This window comes from Podarcis bocagei, assembly GCF_964188305.1.
Source record: "Podarcis bocagei genome assembly, chromosome: 7".
Classification (NCBI taxonomy): domain Eukaryota; kingdom Metazoa; phylum Chordata; class Lepidosauria; order Squamata; family Lacertidae; genus Podarcis; species Podarcis bocagei.
This window is the reverse complement of record NC_138132.1, coordinates 8,264,456-8,285,310: the sequence shown is the minus strand read 5'-3', so window position 1 is coordinate 8,285,310 and position 20,855 is coordinate 8,264,456. Positions and strand designations below refer to the sequence as shown.

The following is a 20,855-nucleotide window of genomic DNA, read 5'->3' as shown; positions in this document are numbered from 1 at the left end:
GACTCCCTTTTACTGCAAGTTTCTAAGGCAGGAGCCGTCTGGCCTCCTATCAGGGGATGCTGTTGCAGCCAAATTCGCCGCTCAGCCAAAGGGGTTAAGCTGGATGACCTTTGGGATCCTTCCCAATACTATGATTCTATGCCCTCTACCCCATGAGCTCCCATGACACGTTTCATACTTCCTCCCTCACTGACTCCCACACACATCCTAAGGGAGCATCTTCCTCGAATCCTCCTCCTCTATCAAATGGAGCCAGTGATAGGGTTGCCATATGTCCTCTTTTTCCAGGACATGTCTTGTTTTTCACAGGTTTGTATTATAAGAGTCATCACAGCATTCCATGGTTAAAATCAGAAGTCGGCAAATGTGTCCTATTTTTTGATCTTCAACATATAATAATAATTTATTATTTATACCCCACCCATCTGGCTGGGCTTCCCCAGCCACTCTGGGCGGCTTCCAACAATGTATTAAAATACTGTAATACATCAAACATTAAAAGCTTCCCTAAACAGGGCTGCCTTCAGATGTCTTCTAAAAGTCTGCTATTCTCTTTGACATCTGAAGGGAGGGCATTCCACAGGGCGGGTGCCACCACCGAGAAGGCCCTCTGCCTGGTTCCCTGTAACTTGACTTCTCGCAGTGAGGGAACCGCCAGAAGGCCCTCGGCGCTGGACCTCAGTGTCCGGGTAGAACGATGGGGGTGGAGACGCTCCTTCAGAGCGGAGGCACTCAGATTATGAGCTCTGGACTAGGACCAGGGTTCAAATCCCCATTCGGTCCGGAAGCTCACCGGGTATGACCTTGGGGGCCAGCGGCAGCCTCTCAGCCTAACCTACCTCACAGGGTTGTTGTTGTTGTGGGGGTTCAACGGAAAGTGTGGGAGGGTGAAGGGGAGGAGCTATGCAGATTACTTTGAGCTCTTTGGAGAAGGCAGGAAATTAATGCAATAAATAAATAAATAAATAAATAAATTATTATTATTAATGCTCCCCCTCATTAGTCCTCTCTCACACAACAACCCCCCATGGGTGGCACAGGAGGCCCCTCCCTCCCTCCCCCCATCTCTTTCCCCACAATAGGACCCCCTAACTCTAATCAAAAAGCCCCCTCCCCACAAGCAGCCCAGCCCTCCCACCGGCCACCTCTTCACTCAGATGCCCCTCATTGGCTCCTCCCTCTGGCAAACCCCGCCCCTTTCTCATGGCTCCTCCCATCCTGACTCCGCCCCTTTAACTCCCGGCTCCTCCCCTCCTCCCTCAAGGTGCCCCGCCCCCTTCCCCTCCCGGCTCCTCCTCCCTGCCGGCCGCTACCTTTGAAGAAGTCGTTGGCCTGCGTCTTGAGGGCCTCGGCCCGCTCCAGCGCCCCCAGCTCGCCCTCCTGAGGCGGCCGCCCGGAGCTCCCGCCGCCGCCGCCGTTCTCCGCCCGCTCTCCCTCCGCCATCGCCGCCGGGCCGTAAAGCGAGCTGCCCTGACAACCAGCGAGCAAAGGAGGAGGGGGAGAGAGCCCACCAGCCGTCAAGCGCGGCGGTCGCAAACAGGCACCTAGCGGGAAAAGAGCGCGGAGCGGGGGGCGGAGCCGGCGGCGACGTCACTTGACTGACGTACGGAGGGAAAAGGAGGGGCCGCTTGGCGCCCATGCGCAGAACCGAAGCTGGGAGGAATCCTGGTGGTTTCCCTTCTCTCGCGCCGAGGAGGCGGGGCCTGAGCGACGCGCCCGACCACAGAGAGGGGAGCGGAGGGGATTCCTGCCTCAGACACCGGCCTAGAGCGTCCTCCAGGGCGAATGGAGGCGGAGCCAGCGCCATGATAGGCCGGCAGCCTTAGAAGGAGGCGTTACACGATTAGCCGCGGCGGTGCCCGGAGAGCCACGATTGGTTGCTTTGTTAGGATAGGCCGGCTTCGAGAGCGAGGTGGAATGTCATTGGCCCGTGCCTATTTGCAGCTGGCAGGGGACGGCCTGTCGTCCTCTGAGCGCGTCACTTGCGTTGGAAAACAGCAGAGGGGGAGGATCAGTGCAAAGAGGGAGATCCTGCGCAGCCATGCTGATGCATGCGAGGGAATCTAAATCATAGAATCATAGAGTTGGAAGAGACCACAAGGGCCATCGAGTCCAACCCCCTGCCAAGCAGGAAACAAATGAATCGGACGCTTTTTTTATTGAAGAAAACCTTCGTCCTAAAGGAATCCAGAGCAGCGTACAAAATATGTATTGTGTTGCTTTATTGTTATAGCAATATATTCAGATCATTTATAATACTATATATTATAATTTATTAGGCATACATAAATTAATATATTCGATATAAATATCTATATATTATATAGATATCTATATAATATATAGATATTTTTCTCAGTAGTGATGTATGGAAGTGAGAGCTGGACCATAAAGAAGGCTGATCGCCGAAAAATTGATGCTTTTGAATTCTGGTGCTGGAGGAGACTCTTGAGAGTCCCATGGACTGCAAGAAGATCAAACCTTTCCATTCTGAAGGAAATCAGCCCTGGGTGCTCACTGGAAGGACAGATCCTGAAGCTGAGGCTCCAATACTTTGGCCACCTCATGAGAAGAGAAGACTCCCTGGAAAAGACCCTGTTGCTGGGAAAGATGGAGGGCACAAGGAGAAGGGGACGACAGAGGATGAGATGGTTGGACAGTGTTCTCAAAGCTCCCAGCATGAGTTTGACCAAACTGCGGGAGGCAGTGGAAGACAGGAGTGCCTGGCGTGCTCTGGTCCAGGGGGTCACGAAGAGTCAGACATGACTAAACAACAACAATTAATATATATTAATATTAAGTATATCACTATAATAACAGTAAAGCAACACAGTGTGATAAAAATGTAGTAAGAACAGCACCTCCATAGCTTTGTCCAATCCTCCTTTAACACCATCCAAGTTGGTGGCCGTCACGAGTTCATTCCGTTGCTGAACTATGTTCTGTGTGACACATACATTTATTTCCTGCTCAGGTTTCCGTGTCTCCCTCCTTCCCGCCCCTTCTTAAGGTTGTAAAGCAGACAAAGGGGCAAAACAGAGAGGAACCTTTCTGAGTTCTCCACAGCTGTTAAATCATGCGAGGGGGGAAACCAAACTGTAAAAATACATAAAAGTAGGGCAGATCTTGTAGCCTCAAGGACTCAACATGAAAATTGCAAACTAATTTAATTAAGTTCTGCCAAGTATTAATGTCCACCTAAGGCTGTGTACACCCCAAATATATAAAACACATGGCCTCCCCCAAAGAATCCTGGAAACTACAATTCCCAGCTCCATTAACAAACGATAGTGTAGGCAGCTTTATCTAGGATAGAGAATGACCAGTTCTGCTGTAAGGAGGAGGGGAAAATGTGGTCAGCTGCAAGAATGGACTAAAGACAAGTGAAGAATCAACTGGACATTCAATTAGAGATCATGCGGCTATATTAGGAAATGATCGACATATGTTTGCAATAGGAGTAGGAACCCTGATTTTAAGAAATTGTATTAAAGTAATTTGGTTTGAGAGACATAACCTTACCAACAAAGGTGGTCCGTATAGCTAAAGCTATAGTTTTCCCAGTAAGTGATGTATGGAAGTGAGAGCTGGACCATAAAGAAGGCTGATCGCCGAAGAATCAATGCTTTTGAATTCTGGTGCTGGAGGAGACTCTTGAGAGTCCCATGGACTGCAAGAAGATCAAACCGATCCATTCTTAAGGAAATCAGCCCTGAGTGCTCACTGGAAGGACAGATCCTGAAGCTGAGGCTCCAATACTTTGGCCACCTCATGAGAAGAGAAGACTCCCTGGAAAAGACCCTGATGTTGGGGAAGATGGAGGGCACAAGGAGAAGGGGATGACAGAGGACGAGATGGTGGGACAGTGTTCTCAAAGCTACCAGCATGAGTCTGACCAAACTGCAGGAGGCAGTGGAAGGCATGTTCAGGTCCATGGGGTCATGAAGAGTTGGACACGACTAAACAACAACAACAACAATTTGGTTAAATTTGTAATAATTTGGAAAATAAGTAAAAATTATTTTTTTTGGGGGGGGGGGGAGAGAATGACTGGTTCCCATTTTGTACAACGTAAAGCTTGGCTGTATTCCTGTTAGTCCATACCATATAAAATCCATTTTGCTTCCCTTGCAAATTGCACATATGGTCAACTTGCAACTTTAATTTGCGTAATCACAGCTTTACATGCTTGCCGGCTGCAATCACACAAACACACGCGAGGCAGAGAGCTTAAAAGGTCTTTCTGCATGGGATCCTCCCAGACCTTAAAAAAGATCTCTGCCCTGCGTGGAGGGGGGGGGGAGGCTAGCTCAGTGCGCCAGCTTCAGAAATAAACGGCTGTGCAGGGGTGGTTCTGGGGTTGTTTTGACTATACACAATTTTGGCTTTACACACAATCCCCAGAACATAACCACTACATACGGTAAGTTATGAACCATCTGTGCCAATACAGTTAACTGCAGTGAATGTTATATGTGAGCTTGCCTTTGAAAATGATTTGGAAGCTTCAGTTGGTCCAAAATGCAGCAAGATAATCCACTGGGAATGAGTGTTATGTGGGTGCTCTGTCATCGGCACTGGCTGCCAGCCCAGTTCAAAGCACTGTACTGGGCAAAGCGTAAAAAAAGGGACACAGGTGGCACTGTGGGTTTAACCACAGAGCCTAGGGCTTGCTGATCAGAAGGTTGGCAGTTCAAAAACCTGTGCCGGGGTGAGCTCCCGTTGCTCGGTCCCAGCTCCTGCCAACCTAGCAGTTCAAAAGCACGAAGTGCAAGTAGATAAATAGGTACCACTCCAGCAGGAAGGTAAATGGCGTTTCCGTGCGCTGCTCCAGTTCACCAGAAGCGGCTTAGTCATGCTGGCCACATGACCCGGAAGCTGTACGCCGGCTCCCTCGGCCAATAAAGCGAGATGAGCACCACAGCCCCAGAGTTGTCCGTGACTGGACCTAATGGTCAGGGGTCCCTTGTTAAAGCGTAAAAAAAAATGGGCATGGCCAAAAAGGTCATTTTTTGAGATGCAGGGCAAAGGGAAGCCTTTTGGCTCAGCATAACAGCAGAGTTTGACCAAACTGCGGGAGGCAGTGGAAGACAGGAGTGCCTGGCGTGCTCTGGTCCAGGGGGTCACAAAGAGTTGGATATGACTAAACAACAACAAAAGCAGGGAACCTGTGGAAGCAGTCTGTTTTTTATTTGTATTGTTACATGCCATCCCACTCTCCAAGCGGTGCAAGATTTCATGGGTCTAGGCGCTTACCTGGGGTTCATGTTTCCTTTGGAAATGAGGCAAAGCGGAGATTGTGGTGTCTTTATTATATATGGTTTAGGTTGGCATCCATCTGCTGGGAGTCAATGAAACAGTGTGCATTGGAGGAGGGGTGAAGTCAAACCATTGGAGAGTTACAGCACCTGCTCTAGCTACAAAGAGCAATGCAGGAGAGACATGTTTTGTTGCAGTTGGGGCAGATAAAGGGATCTGGTTGTGCTGATGTAGGTGTATCATGCTACATCTGCTTTCTGTGTTCCTCCCAGTGGTCATATGGTTTATTTACACATATATACAACCTCAGCCTATGATGGAGGGGCTCAAAACATTACACTCGAAGAGGCTCCTGCTTCTCCCATGGCCAGAGTTTTGGATGCCGGCAGAAATCAGTCATGGATGCTCTGTCTCTCTGCTTCAGCTTGCTGCGTTGAAGAGGCTGCCAGCATTTTCTCCTGGAACAAGCCACAGCTGACTGACATCCTAAAAACTCCAAACGCTTCTGTCTCTGCCCACCAGCTCAGGGCGGGGCTCCACCCATCTGCCACAAGGTTCCAACTTAATGCTTGATTAAATTCTAACACTTTCCAGGAACTGAGGGGGACCCGGCTCACGCACAAGAATGTGAAATGTCACCACGCTCTGCAGTCGGACAGCTAAACCAGCTGAACTGTGAGAAATGCCAGCCCAGGCTACTTGTTTAACAGAATGGGGGCAGCTGAATTGCGCCCACAGTGAAGTTTAATGGAAGGGTGAGGAGACCCTGGCCCCGCAAGTTGCTCAGGTGGGTGGGGGGTTGGCAAAAGGGAGTAGGTGGGGTTGGTGGGCAGAGAGGGAGCAAGGGCAGAGTCCCTAGTATGCTAGATGATACACAGTGGTACCTTGGTTCTCAAACGCCTTGGTGCGCAAACAACTTTGGAACCCAAACACTGCAAACCCGGAAGTGTTCCAGTTTGCAAACTTTTTCTGGAAGCTGAACGTGCTCCGTTTTGAGTGTTACGCTTCTGATTTGAATGACACACTTCCGTTTTCAGTGTTACGCTGAGGTCTGTCTGTTTTCGCTATTTATTTTGCGTTTTTGTTTTGTTTTTGTGGCTTTGTAGAACCCAGTTCAGCTACTGATTGACTGATTGTGTGACTGCAGTACATCGTTCTGCCCGGACACTGAGGTCCAACTCCGAGGGCCTTCCGGCGGTTCCCTCGCTGCGAGAAGCCAAGCTACAGGGAACCAGGCAGAGGGCCTTCATAGTAGTGGCACCCGCCCTGTTGAACGCCCTCCCACCAGATGTCAAAGAGAAAAACAACTACCAAACTTTTAGAAGACAGCCCTGTTTAGGGAAGTTTTTAATGTTTAATAGGTTATTGTATTTTAGTATTCTGTTGGAAGCTGCCCAGAGTTGCTGGGGAAACCCAGCCAGATGGGTGGGGTATAAATAATAAATTATTATTATTATTATTATTATTATTATTATTATTATTACATTGTTTATTGCTTTCATTTTATGGATTGATGGTCTTGTTAGATAGTAAAACTCATGTTAAAATATGGCTGTTTTAGGGGTTGTTTATAAAAGTCTGGAATGGATTAATTAGTCTTGCATTACTTACTATGGGAAAGTGCAGCTTGGTTTTGTACTTCTGGAATGGATTAAGTTTGAGAACCAAGGTACCACTGCATAGCTGTCACATAGATGAGGGAACGAGCTTGTCTCCTCCTCCTCTGGAGGGCAGGACTCGAACCCATGGCTTCAAGTTACAAGAAAGGAGACTGCGACTCAACACCAGGAAGAACGTTCTGACAGTAAGAGCTGTTTGACAGTGGAATAGTCTCCCTCGGGAAGGTTGTGGACTGTCCTTCCTTGGATATTTTTGAGCAGAGGCTGGATGGCCATCTGTCATGGGACGCTTTAGTTGAGATTCCTGCCTTGCAGGGGGTTGGACTAGATGACCACAGGGGTCCCTTCCAACTCTTCAATTCAATGGTTCCTTAGAAGAACCTGTTTCAAAAGAGTACTGGCTGGGTTGTATGCTGCAGCCAGACACTCTCAAGGGCAGGATCAACCCCAACCCCCACTGCATTCAATGACAGTTGCTCTGGCTCTGTCTCCAATGACCCAGTGACTCATTTCCCTTGCGCTGCCTTCCCAGAGCAGGATTTAGATCTAAGCCAGACACGAGCCGTGCAGTCACAGAATGTCAAAGCAGACTTCCAGAGAGTCCTGCACGCCAGCCCCGCCTCAAAGGGCTGGCGACGGCTTCTGCATCTGTTTATGGTAACGTCATACTTGGAAAATTATGCATCCTCCTCCTAGCGTGTGCTATGTTTTGAAAACTGGTGGAATATGGGATAGACGGTGAGAATGCCATGTTTAACCACAAATCCTACCCCCGCCCTGTGTTTAACTATACAGTGGTGCCCCGCAAGACGAATGCCTCGCAAGACGGAAAACTCGCTAGACGAAAGAGTTTTCCGTTTTGGAGGTGCTTCGCAAAACGAATCTCCTATGGGCTTACTTCGCAAGACGACAATGTCTTGCGAGTTCCTGCTGGTTTTTTTTTCCTTTCCCCCCCTTTTCTAAGCCACTAAGCCGCTTATCAGCTGATCCGATCAGCAGATAAGCTGCTAAAAGCCGCTAATAGCGCTAATCCGCTAATCTGTCAATGGGCTTGCTTCGCAAGACAAAAAAACTGCTAGACGAAGAGAATCACAGAACGGATTCTTTTCGTCTTGCGAGGCACCACTGTATCTATTTTGTGAATTAAAATCAGAGGTTGGCAAACTGGCTCCTGTAAAAGGCTTTCACTGGTGCCCAAGTAAAAGCTATCTGTCTGTCTGTCTATCCACACACACACACCTATATATACAGTGGACGCTTGGGTTCTGAACGTGATCCGTGGGGGAAGCACGTTCACAACCTGCAGCGCAGTGTCTGCGCAGGTGCGGGTTGTGATTCGATGCTTCTGCACATGCGCAAAACGCGATTTAGCGCTTCTGCACATGCGCGAAACCCGGAAATAACCCGTTCTGGTACTTCCAGGTTAGGCGTGGTGCGCAACCCGAAATCGCACAACCCAAAGTGTTTGTAACCCGAGGTATGACTGTACAGTACAGTCAAACCTCGGATTGAAGTCGCTTCAACTTAAGCCTTTTTGGGTTGCGTTCCGTGGTGACCAGGAAGTAACGGAGTGCGCTACTTTCGGGTTTCGCCACTCGCGCATGTGCAGACGCTCAAAATGGCGTCACGTGCATGTATGGAGGCGGCGAATCGCGACCCGCGCAGACGTGGGTTGCGTTCGCTTCAGGATGCGAACGGGGCTCCAGAACGGATCCTGTTCGCATCCAGAGCTACCACTGTATGTATGCAAGTATCCAGTCCTCCTAGAAAGTTATGGAGCAAAATGTGCCGGCAGCTTTTAAGTTTAATTGGCAAGCGTATTTTTGGTACTCTTTCTTTTTTTATTATTATTAAAGATTTTCTTGATTTACATAAATGTTTGCAATGTCTCTCTCACATTTCTTTTTCCCATGTAACATTTTTACAAATCAGTTTCATTTGTTGAGACATTGGGAAGAAAAGGGGGAAAGAGGTGGAGGGGGGAAAAGATGGCTGGAGGTAGGGTCGGGTGACAATGTTTCTATTTTACTTACTATATGGAGGGTTTGGTGTCAGCGTTGCTTGTGCAGGTTCATTGTTGTTCGCTTGTGTTCCTTTTTGGTACTTTTTCTGTGCAGAGGAATGTTTCCTGTTGCTACTAGACGGCAACACCTTTAATGTGTGCACATAAAACCAATACAGTGGTACCTCAGGTTACATACGCTTCAGGTTACAGACTCTGCTAACCCAGAAATAGTGCTTCAGGTTAAGAACTTTGCTTCAGGATAAGAACAGAAATTGGGCTCCGGCGGCGCGACAGCAGCAGGAGGCCCCATTAGCTAAAGTGGTATCTCAGGTTAAGAACAGTTTCAGGTTAAGAACGGACCTCCGAAATGAATTAAGTACTTAACCCGAGGTACCACTGTATTGTGTGATCCCAGGTTCCACACAGTGGGGATCAGGAGGGCAAAGTTGACTTCTCGCAGTAAGTGTAAGGTTGCCAGGGATGGTTCTCTCTTAATTTTGTGTTATGCCCACATACGCAACCAGCAGCCACAGTGTGTTATGCCTCATCCCCATTGCAGCAATTTTGTGACTGGCACCCCAGAACTCTCAAAATGTGCCCAAAGGTTGGTGGACTTCCATTTCTACGATCCGGCCTTTCGATCAAACGATCTCTAAGGTACTTGCAACAGATTTTATGCAGTACTAAATAATCAACTTGTATCTTGCTTGCTATTAGTGCAGAATTTGAGAAAAAGCAAGCAAATGAATTCTTTAGTTTTACGCTGTTAAAATGTTGAAAAAGTTAAAACGATTTTATTCTTTCACTTTTTATGATTCAATGCACACAGTGACTTGCGATCTCGATCACACACAGTCTGTAGTCCGTTGGCAGTAGGAGTACAATATGGGCATGTCTTTCAGTTAACATCTTATATTAAAAACCTGGCAGTACCAAAGTATCGAAGGCTTTCCCCCAAAGCCAGACTAAACGTCTTTCCTTCTGCAGTGTTGGATGGCAGGTTGAGAGGAGTTCCCTACCAGGACAGACTTTGCTCGTGTGCTCAAGACATTGATTCCATAAAACATATTTTGCAGCACTGTGCGAAATATGAGCAAGCCAGGGCTGAACTGATACTACCCTTGCTGGTACCTTTCCCGGGAAAATCAGAGGCTCACCATGTCAGGTTCCTATTGGAAGACTGGACAAATGCTAGAACATTAGCAGTGGCAAAGTTTTTATCGGTGGTTGCAAGAACCAATGATCCCTATATTCTGAACAAAATGCTTGTTTAACCTGGAGGTAGGCTGTATGAATTGTGTATTGCTTTGTAACGATTTGTTGGGTCTCTGGACCGTAATAAAGATTGTTGTTGTTTTTTTATGATTCATATCATATACTACTTACGATGGGTCTTCTTCCAAGCTATTAAAAACTGCAAGACTGACACCCTGATGGTTGGTTTTCACAGCACATGTACCTGTTCAGAAATGCTGAATTTAGCCCGAGACAGAGCGTCCTTAGCCGGCAACAACTTGAAATCACGAATGTGAACTGCTCAATTGTAATTCATGGGAACTAAGGGTAAACGCTATCAATTGCAGATTGAACCAGGATAACGGATTCTTATCACACTCCCATGGCTTAATTTGCTTGCCAATGCTAAGATGGCTGTGTTATCAAAGATTCTGCGAATGATCACTATCTAAATGTACTTTCTGCATTTCATTTCACTCCCTCGCCATTCCCAATCCACACCTGCCCAAAAAACAATGTGTATGCCAGCAGGCTAGGATAACACTGATGTACTGTAGTCTACAAAAGCTGGTACCATAACAAAGAAGTCTTTTAAAGTACAGCTACATTCTTGGCTGTTGTCCCCCCCCCCCGAAATAGAGACCCCCTCTGGAAATAATTTAAAGGGGTCACCATAGTTACGAAAGAAGTGTCTGAAGTGTAAATATGAGAAGCTGTTTAGCGCACGTCTAGAATGACATCCCCAAAAATGCTAATCCAAATTTTCCCGTGTGGCTGGTTGAGAAGTTTTGGGGTTTTATGGGCCAATTCTTTAATGGGTCATGACCCAGACCCATTACTCTCAACCTGCCCCCCTCCCCCTTGAAGCGGCTTGCTCAACTGGCACTCGTCCCTTATCATTCGGTAAACATTTTTTTTGTGTGTGGGGGGAAAAAAGACACACAGAGACTGTCCTCTATGTTACCAGACGTATTTTATGTTTCACAACAGCGATAGATACAGACGAGGCAGGGGGTAAATCTGATCCCGCCACAGAGAGGGGAAAAATTAACCACACACAAGGGTAGAGGGAACAATATATAGAATTCTTCTTTTCTTTAAAAAAAAATTATATATAAACAAATCCCCAAAGCCTTTTCAGACGCTGAAGCCTGCTACGATGTGCTCCCCTCTGAAGGAGCTCTTCCTACACCCCTTTGTCATAGCCGGTCAGCACTTCCGGGAATAGGCTTGTGTACCGATTTCATGGCCCACGCAGACTGACCTGCCAGTCAGCGGCGGGTTCCTTCTGGGTTATCACCGTGCGTCGAAAAATGCCAGACTGACCGCTTCCCTCCCAAGAGTAGCAGAGACTCATTGGGAGTGGCACCACTCAGTTCTCCGGCCCCAGGAAAAGCCGCCTCGGTTTTGGCGTAAAGTCAAAGCTTGCTGGCATTCTCAACCCTGGAGGATGTGTTTTGTAGCCGGCTTAAGTTCTACTAAATGGACAGACCCGAGTATGGTTAACAACGGATTCAATCCCAGGTAAAGGAGTTTTAAGCACCGTAGGCCTCAGTTTTCAAGTCTGCAAGGCCCTGACCTTATCAAAGATTTCAGTTCTGCTATTCCCCTCACCACCACCCGAAAGCTCTCTTCCTTCAGGGAATCCTCTCCACGTTGCCCATGATTCTGGTTCTATGTTCCAAGGCACGCGATCAACTCCACGCACGGCCCCGATCAGAACTCGTGGGCCTCGTTATCGCCGAAGCTGAACCAAGTGTGCCTTAGAAGAGGCGTGCTATGCGCTCCTTGGTCCAGGGGTGCGGTCAGTACTGGAAGGCTGATTTCCTTTCAGGACGGCTTGTCCTCTTATTAGGTCTCTCTTGAGGGGCCTTTCAGAAGGCGGTTCCTCAGGAGACAGTTTGAACGCCACTGAATTTTCCATTCCGTGCTGGCCGGCCATGACAAACGCTGGGGCAGGGAGCAATGTGCGTGTGTAGGCATGGGGAGGAGAGGCGGTTGTGTCTCTTGCAGAAGTGTGCATTTTGCGGTAAAACGCGGCGGGTTCTCCTTCGAGGGTTTCCCGGCAAGATGGCTGGGCCCACACACACCACGACTGGCCACGGGGAGGGCGCCGCTGTGCGGCCCGGAAACCAGCGCAACAGTTACAGGGAGGGAGGGAAGGGGGCCACAGCCTCTGAGCGGCCCAGCCGCCCCTTCCGCGAAGCGGAGGGGTGGAGCACCGGGGCCTCTCCAGCGGTTCTGCAGCTGCCGCTGGAGACAGGGCGTGGCGGTCTTTGGGTACGGGGTCGCCTTCATCGGGCTGCACGGCGGCAGCGATGGACGGTTCGGCGAGAGCACACACTTCCTGGCTGAGGGGTGGCCAGGACTGGACCCTGAAAAGGCGCTGGTGGCGTTGAGTTACACAGAAGGCAGAATTCAAGCACGAGCCGCCTCATCCTGTCCCGGCCCTGCAATCGCAGCTGAGTTACAGGGCATCATACGAAGCTGCCCTAGCATTACCAACACTGGCTGGCAGCTTCCTCCTGCATGCAGTTTCCCCATGCTGCAACCTGCAGGCACGTCCCTGGCGACCTGCCGAAATTCTGCCTTCTGCGCGGGCTTTAAAGCCTCGCCGGCTCTTTGGCTGGCAGCTGCCTGGCGAAACCCCCTTGAGTGTGCGTGCGTGAGACACAGACGGAGGGACAAGGAAGTGAGCTGAGCACCACGGCAATTGGGTATGGCTACCCGTTGCCAATACGAGGTCAGAGAGCTGAGTGAGGGCGGAGGAGCCGGGCTTGCAGCCATCGCAGGTGGAAGGGAGGCGTGAAGAGAGCACCATGGCCACAATGTGGCCTTCAAAGAACCACCGCCGGGGACGGGACGTCACAGCTTTTGCGTGTATAGTTTAGCACCTCATGCGTGGTCCGCATGGCACGTCCCCGGGGGAAGAAGGGGGTGGCCCGGGTCTGCCGCGCCAGGAATGCCACTGAATGGGCGAGAGAAGCCGCCCTGTAGGAAAACGACAGCGGATTGGGGATTGAGGTTTTGTGGAATGAGTGCTGGTCACAGGAACGAAAGAGACACAACCCCTCTTGCCCCCCTTTCTTTTTCCCCCCTTCCCTCTACAAAAGTAGCAGGACTTGTTAAAATTCAAAGGAGGGGGCAGAGGGCGCAGCGCCAGGCTTTGGGGGCGGACGAGGAAATTAAAAAAAACAGCTACAACCCTACCAGAACGACGACATTAATCATAATAAAAAGGGTGGTGCCATAGTCGTTTCACCAAAGTCTCTTGGAAAAAAGGAACACAATGAAAACAGGTTAAGGGAGGGAGGGGGAAATGACGACGGGTCAGGAATCAGAAGAACAACAATTAGAACCATCGCAATAATTAAAAGGAGAAAAGATAGACGCAACATCCTGTGTTCTTCACCCGGCTTGGGAATTCTATTGTTCTGTGCGTGTGGTCAACTGCGGCTTTCGGAGAAAAGAGCTGCCTGGGCCAAACGCGGCCCGTCGTTGTGAGATTGCGCATGCTTGTGTGCAGGTATCGTGCGTTTTGTGTCTCTCTACACGTGTGTGTATGCGATATCTATGTATATACGTGTGCATGTGTGTCTCTGTGTGTGCGTTTTGCTCGCAATGAAATTGAACAGTCTGCGTTGTTAGATCTCAATGCCTTACGTCTGCATTTCCTACCCAGATCCCCACTCCTGCCACTGCCACGCCAACCTCCCTGCTTGGAAGTTGGCGTGAGGTTTGTACGCAGGGAGAGGAAGGGGTGTTTGGGAACAGGGAGGCAGTTGTGTAGGGGGTGGTTTCCTCCCCAACCGCCTCTTTCCCCTTGCTCGGGGGGCAGGGGTGGGGGGGGCAGACCCAGGGGAAACGGCAGCCCGTTTCCCCCACCCCCCATTCTCCCCGTGCCACTCACGGTTGCCCTCACCAACGCGGAAGATATCGGAGAGGGTTGCGTGTTTTGTTTCTTCCCTCTCCCCACCCCCGTATGATGTGTGTGTTTATCTACGTTATCGAACGCTCGCTCTTTTTTTTGGTGCTGGTGTAACGAGAAGGCACAGGTGAATGGCGGACGAGGCAAAAGTGGTTTCAAGGGCAGCTATTCGTCCCTCTCAGACTGCAATTCTCAATGCGGCTCGTCAAGAAAAGAAAGAGAGAGGGGGGGGGAGAGAGCACTCTTTTGACTCCCCACCTGCCTCGGTGACAAGGGTCCCGATCCTGGCATCGCAGGCGTTCTTGCAACCCAGTGGGGTGGAAGCAGGGGCCCCTGCCAAATACTTGCCAGTTTCTCTGTCTAAATCAAACTTTCTGAATTAACCCCTACCCCTCCACCTCTTCCTGGGGTGGGTCAGTGAAAGATCTGCATGCAGAGGCTGACCCCAGGGGACCCGCTATGTCCCAAATCTCCTTTCCCTCTCTGTAGGGCAGGGGTCGGCAAGGTTTACCTTGGCTAGGCCGGTTTACTCCAGCGGAGATCCCTCCATGGGCTGGATCACGCCCGTGATTTTCTGCATCTGCATCTGCGCAGACGCAATTTCCAGCGTCTGTGCATGTGCAGACGTGATTTGCGGCACTGTGAAAGCAAGTCTCTGTGGTGCGCCAGTTTAGCGCAGCGCGCGGGGACTCGCCGAGCGGGCGGCTCGGTTCGTGGGCCAGTTAAATGATGCTTGTGGCCCACGGACCTTAGGTTGCTGACCCCTGTTGTAGGACCTCCAGCCCACTCCTACCTCTGAGTGGGCTCCCAGGATTTGCTCTGGGATCTTGAAGGAATGAGGCATGCAGCAGAAAGAGAAGGGAAAGCTTTTTTTGGGGGGTGGGGGTGTCGAGAGAGCGGCTCTCTCCCTGGAAAACTGCTACGCCCTCAGCTGAGTCAGGCTGTGAGCCAGGCTGGCATACACAAACACACACGTACAGACACAGACGGCAGTGCGAAACACTGACTTGCACGGCCTCCTACGCTCCTGTTTTCACATCCGAGGGCTCTGGACTGCAGGGACGGGGAAGTGAGCTGCAGTGATTAAGCCTGGCTTGGGACCGGGTCTAAAACCCAATTAAAATAAAAAAAAGACACAAAACTCCTAAAAGTTGTGGTTAAAGTAACGGCGTCAAGGGCTAAGCAACTGAATTGCCAGGGGTTTTTTTAAAAGAAAAAAGAAAGAAAGGAAAAGAGGTTTTTGTTTTTAAATTGGAGACTACTGGGAAAATTTTCCCACCACACGGGCTTTCAACTAGGCGGCCGCCAGCATTCCTGTGGGAAAAGGGTTCCTGTGATTTTAAGAATGGTGTCGATGGGGGGAATCACAGCTAGTGAGGCTTCCCCGACCGGTCAAGGGTTAAGGAAGCTGCACCTGCCAATATTCTCTTTTCTGGGTAATAATTAAAGAGGCAGAGGAAGCCCCATCCCTCCTAAAATGTTTAGCAACCCTACTATGAGCGCCAGCTAACACTACGTTGGCCTTTTATACCAAAAGGGTATAAAAGAGGTAAGGCAATTCAATCTTAGGCGACGTTTGCTAGTGCAGGAATTATGCAAGGTTTCGAGTTACGCAGAACTCTTCCTCTTTGGGCAGAATGGAAAAGTAGCTCATTTTTAAGCGCGAAAACAGGGAAAATTGGTGGCGAATGCGAGCGTTTGCGTCGCTTCAAGTCACGGGGTTTTGCGAGTCTTACCGCAAAACTTCTGCTTTATTTTATTTTTCGCAGCAGCCAAGAATGACCGACCTTTCCATGCTGACAGCGCATGATGCAACTAAGCTGCAATCCTAGGCATGCTAACCCAGAAGCAAAGTAAGCCCAGTGAGCACCATGGGGGCTTACTTCTGAGTAAACGTGCAAGATCAGGCTGTTTTTTTAAAAAATCAAGAGTGAAGGGTGGAATCTCAATCCTGTACACAGCTACTCAGAAGTTAAGTCTCAACGTGTAAACGCGTTCAGGATCAGGGGGCAAAAAAACAAGAGAAAGAGGGAGGTTTCCTCTTTCAAATGTCCTTTTCCGCCCTGTTTTAAGTAGAACTTACTGGCAAAAATGCCATTTCCTGGCAACCTATATTTAGGCTGATTGCAGTTCAAATTTACTTTGTTTAAGAACCAATGTGATCTTTGTGGCGAGTTCCCAATCCTAATTTTTTTAAAAATAGGTCAGCCTCCCCACCCCATTTCAAATTGAGGAACTTTCTAAAGATTGTCTTTAAAAGTTTCAAGATTGTGAAAGCAACATCTAGGCTCCTTAAACTTTCCTTTTAGAATTTCGAAATCACCATCCACTGCCCAGCTACCTGTGGCTATTGTGAGGTTAAAAACCTACCTTTTTCGGTGCCAAGGTTTGTGAGAGTGGGGTGGAGGATGGGGAGGGGAGTGGCCTGCACATATCTCACCCATTTTTAGGATTCAAGAAACTTCCCCCCCACCCAAAAAAGCAACCCAACCACCCCTAAGTAGTGACAAAGTGCGGAGGGGGGGGGAGGAAGGACTTCTTAAAAATTAGAAATATATCTGGTGAGGCAGGAGCAAGATATAGAATCCCATCTCTTTTTTGAAGAAAAAAAAAGGTTTTTTGTTTGTTTTTAAGAAGAAAATATTTCTCTGCTCCCTGTACAATACGTTCAAGTTTTTAGACCTTTTAAAACTTGTGGTCGCTTGACCACCAGAAACATTTCGGCCTCTTTTTATAAGCGTAAACAGACCGTAAAAGTGGGTCAAAAAATTCGGCCAGAGCACCATGGTTACCCTTCCTCTCCTCTGGGAGAAATCCATTTCCATCTCTTTTAAGTTTTGGGCCACTTCCGGGGGAAAAAATCAGTCCGGACAACTGGGAACAAGGGGCCGGGGGTGCTTGAATAAGACCCAAAACTTTCTTCCCCAGAAGTGCTCGTCAGAGAGGCAAGAGCAGTGATTCAGCTGCTCCCTCCCTAAGTCTTGGCGGTGCAAGAGCCAAGCCGAGTGCCGCCCAACCCTAAAGTTTGCCTCGTGTTTGGGTGGTCCCAGTTCCTTCTGGAATGGGTGAACTGGTGTTGGAAGCCAGCAGGAGGGTCACAGCGGAGGGGCGGCTTCCTTCACATTCAGGTGTCGCCCTGGCTCCCTCATTTCTCAGGGGAGAGCGACACCCCCGTCTCCAACCCCTGACCATCCCTTCGCCCCGACTCTCCTCTCAATTCTGGGGATTTGACAGAACGGAGTCTTCCCGCGTGAAGGCTTAATATGGGCCCCCCAGCTCCTTTCCTTCCACCCCACTTCTGCTTCCCATCTCAGGAAAAGAGGATACATAAGCACCAATATTTGGGGAGGGGGAGCTGGTTTGTAGTGTGGGGGGGGGGGAGACAGTCCCTATGAACGCAGGCTCCTAAATTCGGCTAAGCCTTCCTCCCTCGCCGTCTCTGGAGGGGAGAGGCTGCCCGATGAGGACAGGACTGAGGTAGGAAGAATTCAAAGGACGCCGGCGGAGATTTGGGGGTGGGGGAGGCAAAGAGAGAGAGAGAGAGAGCAGGGCGTTTGGGTGGGGTGGGGGGACGGTTGGAAGAGGAGGAGGGGAGGGAAAGGAGGGGCCCCCTCCCCTCCTCTGCCTCTCATGGGTGATTTCGGGTGGGGTTTGGTTCTGTTTTCGTCCCATCTGCGGAGAAGGAGTGTGGCGTGAAGGTTTTGCGGCGGCGGCGGCGGCAGGGGGGGCCACCGCCTCAGGTGGCCTGGTCGAGTTCCACCAGCAGCTCCTCCCCCAGCTGGAAATGCTGCCCACTCTGCACAGAGGCTTCGTCCTCGCCGTCAAACAGGGCCAGCTGAGAGAGGGCTGGTCCGTCCACCACAAATGGCAACATGTCCCCCAGGAGGCCTGGAGAGAAAGGAGGGAGACCCAGGCAGGGAGAGAGAAAAGGCCGGGAGTCAGGAGAGAGGAGGGCGATTTTTGTCCGTTTGGGAGGCACCCGGCCCACGCGCCCCCCTCAGCGCAAGGGTACCCGCTCACCAAACTCCCCCCCCTTTCCAAATCTGTTCTGGAGGGTTGGAGGAACCCCAAGAACGGATTTAGGGGGGCATGAGGGGGGAGGAGAAGAGAGAAAGTCACGATGTGGAAGCGGAAACCCTAGTGATGATACAACCCGTTGTTGTTTTTAAAAAGATGTGGTCTTCAGAAGGTACAGTGGTGCCCCGCAAGACGAAAAACCCGCTAGACGATAGGGTTTTCCGTTTTTCGATGCGCTTCGCAAGACGAATTTCCCTATGGGCTTGCTTCGCAAGACGAAAAAGTCTTGCGAGTCTTGCGATTTTTTTCGCGTTCCCCTTTTTCTAAGCTGCTAAGCCGCTAATAGCCTTTTAGCCGCTAAGCCTTTAACAGCCACTAAACCGCTAATAGCGCTAATCTGCTAAGCCGCTAATAGGGTTGCTTCGCAAGACGAAAAAACCGCTAGACGAAGAGACTCGTGGAACGGATTAATTTCGTCTTGTGAGGCACCACTGTATTGGGGTGCAGACTTGAATGAAATAATAATAATAATAATAATAATTTTTATTTATATCCCGCCCTCCCCAGCCGAAGCCGGGCTCAGGGCGGCTAACAACAATAAAATAGTACAACATTCTAAAATCATTTCATTATAAAATTAATTCAACTCAAATTGATGGCAACCATTAGGCTAAAGTTCTGTGAAGTTTGCCAAAGGAGGGAGTCAGGCTGCGCCCTGACCAAAGGCCTGGTGGAACAGCTCTGTCTTGCAGGCCCTGCGGAAAGATGTCAGGTCCTGCAGGGCCCTAGTCTCTTGTGACAGAGCGTTCCACCAGATCGGGGCCAATGCCGAAAAAGCCCTGACTCTGGTTGAGGCCAGCCTAACCTCTCTGTGGCCTGGGACCTTCAGGATGTTTTTGTTTGAAGACCGTAAGTTCCTCTGTGGGACATACAAGTAAGCGCCACCCACGTAATCGACTGCAGGACGTGGCGTGCACCCATCATTTGAATGGCAGTGCCTGTCAACTTTGGGAGAGCCCCCCCCCCAAATATTTTATTGCTTCACCCCATCAGAACTGCACAATACTCACCCATCGGCTCCTCCAGCGACAGAAGCTTCTTGCCCAGGGACACACTGCCCCCGAAACCCCGCTCAGACCTGGCATCCAAACATTCTTCCACACTCAGCAGGAAACCCTGGGGGAGGGGAGCACAGGAAGCTTGGGTCAAACCAGGCCACTGGTCCATCTGGGTCGGCAGGTGGGCAGGAGGTCCGCCTGCCGACCACATGGTGTTAGCGTGGCATCGTGTAAAAAGTGCTTTGAAATCCCAGAGTTGGGTCTTCAAAGCACCTTGAAAGGGAACGGTTCCTCCCCCAACTTTCGTAGAGGGGTCCATGGATCCCCTTGCTGAAACAGTGGTGTAAAAATCCTCTGCTTCAGCTGATGCACCCCTGATTTTGAGAGGAGTGTGTCTCAGAATTGAATGCACAAAGGAAGAGCATGTTCCCAACCCCTTCTACTTAACAGGGGATCCTATGCAGCTGATAAACGAGGGTCTGATTGCGCGCTGCTGTTCACTGCTGGGACCAGAGAACCACAGCCAACACAGGATTTAACCCTGCCATAACATCTAATAGAGAGGACACAGGTGGTGCTGTGGGTTAAAACACAGAGCCTAGGACTTGCCGATCAGAAGGTCGGCGGTTCGAATCCCCGCGATGGGGTGAGCTCCCGTTGCTCGGTCTCTGCTCATGCCAACCTAGCAGTTCGAAAGCATCTCCAAGTGCAAGTAGATAAATAGGTACCGCTCCAGAGGGAAGGTAAACGGCGTTTCCGTGCGCTGCTCTGGTTCGCTAGAAGCAGCTTAGTCATGCTGGCCACATGACCTGGAAGCTGTACGCCGGCTCCCTCGGCCAATAAAGCGAGATGAGCGCCACAACCCCAGAGTCGGCCATAGCTGGACCTAATGGTCAGGGGTCCCTTTACCTTTAAACACCTAACGGACAACGTCAAAGGTGACTCTTCCAGGGTTTCAGGCAGTGGATCTCTCCCGGCCCCACCTTGAGAGGCCGGGGGTTGAACGGAGGACCTTCTACATGCCTAGCAGACGTCCTGCCACCCAGCCACAGAAACGAAAGAGGTTCCTCGCAAGGGAGCCTCCTGTGATCTGGGCAGGAGGGAGCTTTGGCGGAAATGGATTGGAAGAGGTTTCCCTCCCTCCTATGGATGGGTGATTTCAGCACCTACCAGGCTAAGGGAGGGCATCAGGAAGCCATCGGGCTCCAGGCCACGGGTGCGCTTAGGGAGCCCTGCCTCCAGGAAGACATCTCTCTCTTCCTCCACACTCAGCTCCCGGGCCCTGTTGGGTGAACAGCAGAAGGAGGTGGGAGAAAGAAGACGGTATGAAATTATGCCCAGACAAAATTACCTATGTATTTATTTATTCATTCATACCCCACCTTTTTTTATGGGACGCAAGTGGCCCTGTGGGTTAAACCACAGAGCCTAGGACTTGCCGATCAGAATGTCGGCGGTTCGAATCCCCGTGATGGGGTGAGCTCCCGTTGCTCGGTCCCTGCTCCTGCCAACCTAGCAGTTTGAAAGCATGTCAAAGTGCAAGTAGATAAATAGGTACCACTCCGGCGGGAAGGTAAACGGCGTTTCTGTGTGCTGCTCTGGTTCGCCAGAAGTGGCTTAGTCATGCTGGCCACATGACCCGGAAGCTGAACGCCGGCTCCCTCGGCCAATAAAGCGAGATGAGCGCCGCAACCCCCGAGTCGGCCACGACTAGACTTAAATGGTCAGGGGTC

General features: G+C 50.3%; 2 protein-coding genes across 3 annotated transcripts in view; both read right to left on the bottom strand.

Annotated features, from left to right (window-relative positions):
- Positions 1 to 1,822, bottom strand: part of PPP5C (protein phosphatase 5 catalytic subunit) — a 30,561-nt gene extending 28,739 nt beyond the window's left edge. Inside the window, 2 exon segments of the mRNA XM_081200385.1 lie at positions 1,314 to 1,507; positions 1,509 to 1,822. Of these exon segments, the coding sequence (XP_081056511.1) occupies positions 1,314 to 1,507; positions 1,509 to 1,807 (493 nt within the window). The 5' untranslated portion in view covers positions 1,808 to 1,822.
- Positions 1,823 to 11,075: 9,253 nt separating this feature from the next.
- The window catches only part of HIF3A (hypoxia inducible factor 3 subunit alpha), a 63,600-nt gene continuing 53,820 nt past the window's right edge, over positions 11,076 to 20,855 (bottom strand). For both annotated transcript variants that reach the window (XM_081200286.1, XM_081200285.1), the window contains exons 13-15: positions 20,293 to 20,404; positions 19,135 to 19,240; positions 11,076 to 17,935 (exon numbers count right to left, since the gene is read on the bottom strand). In XM_081200286.1, the coding sequence (XP_081056412.1) occupies positions 17,784 to 17,935; positions 19,135 to 19,240; positions 20,293 to 20,404 (370 nt within the window). In that variant the 3' untranslated portion in view covers positions 11,076 to 17,783. The remainder of the gene's footprint in view (positions 17,936 to 19,134; positions 19,241 to 20,292; positions 20,405 to 20,855) is intronic.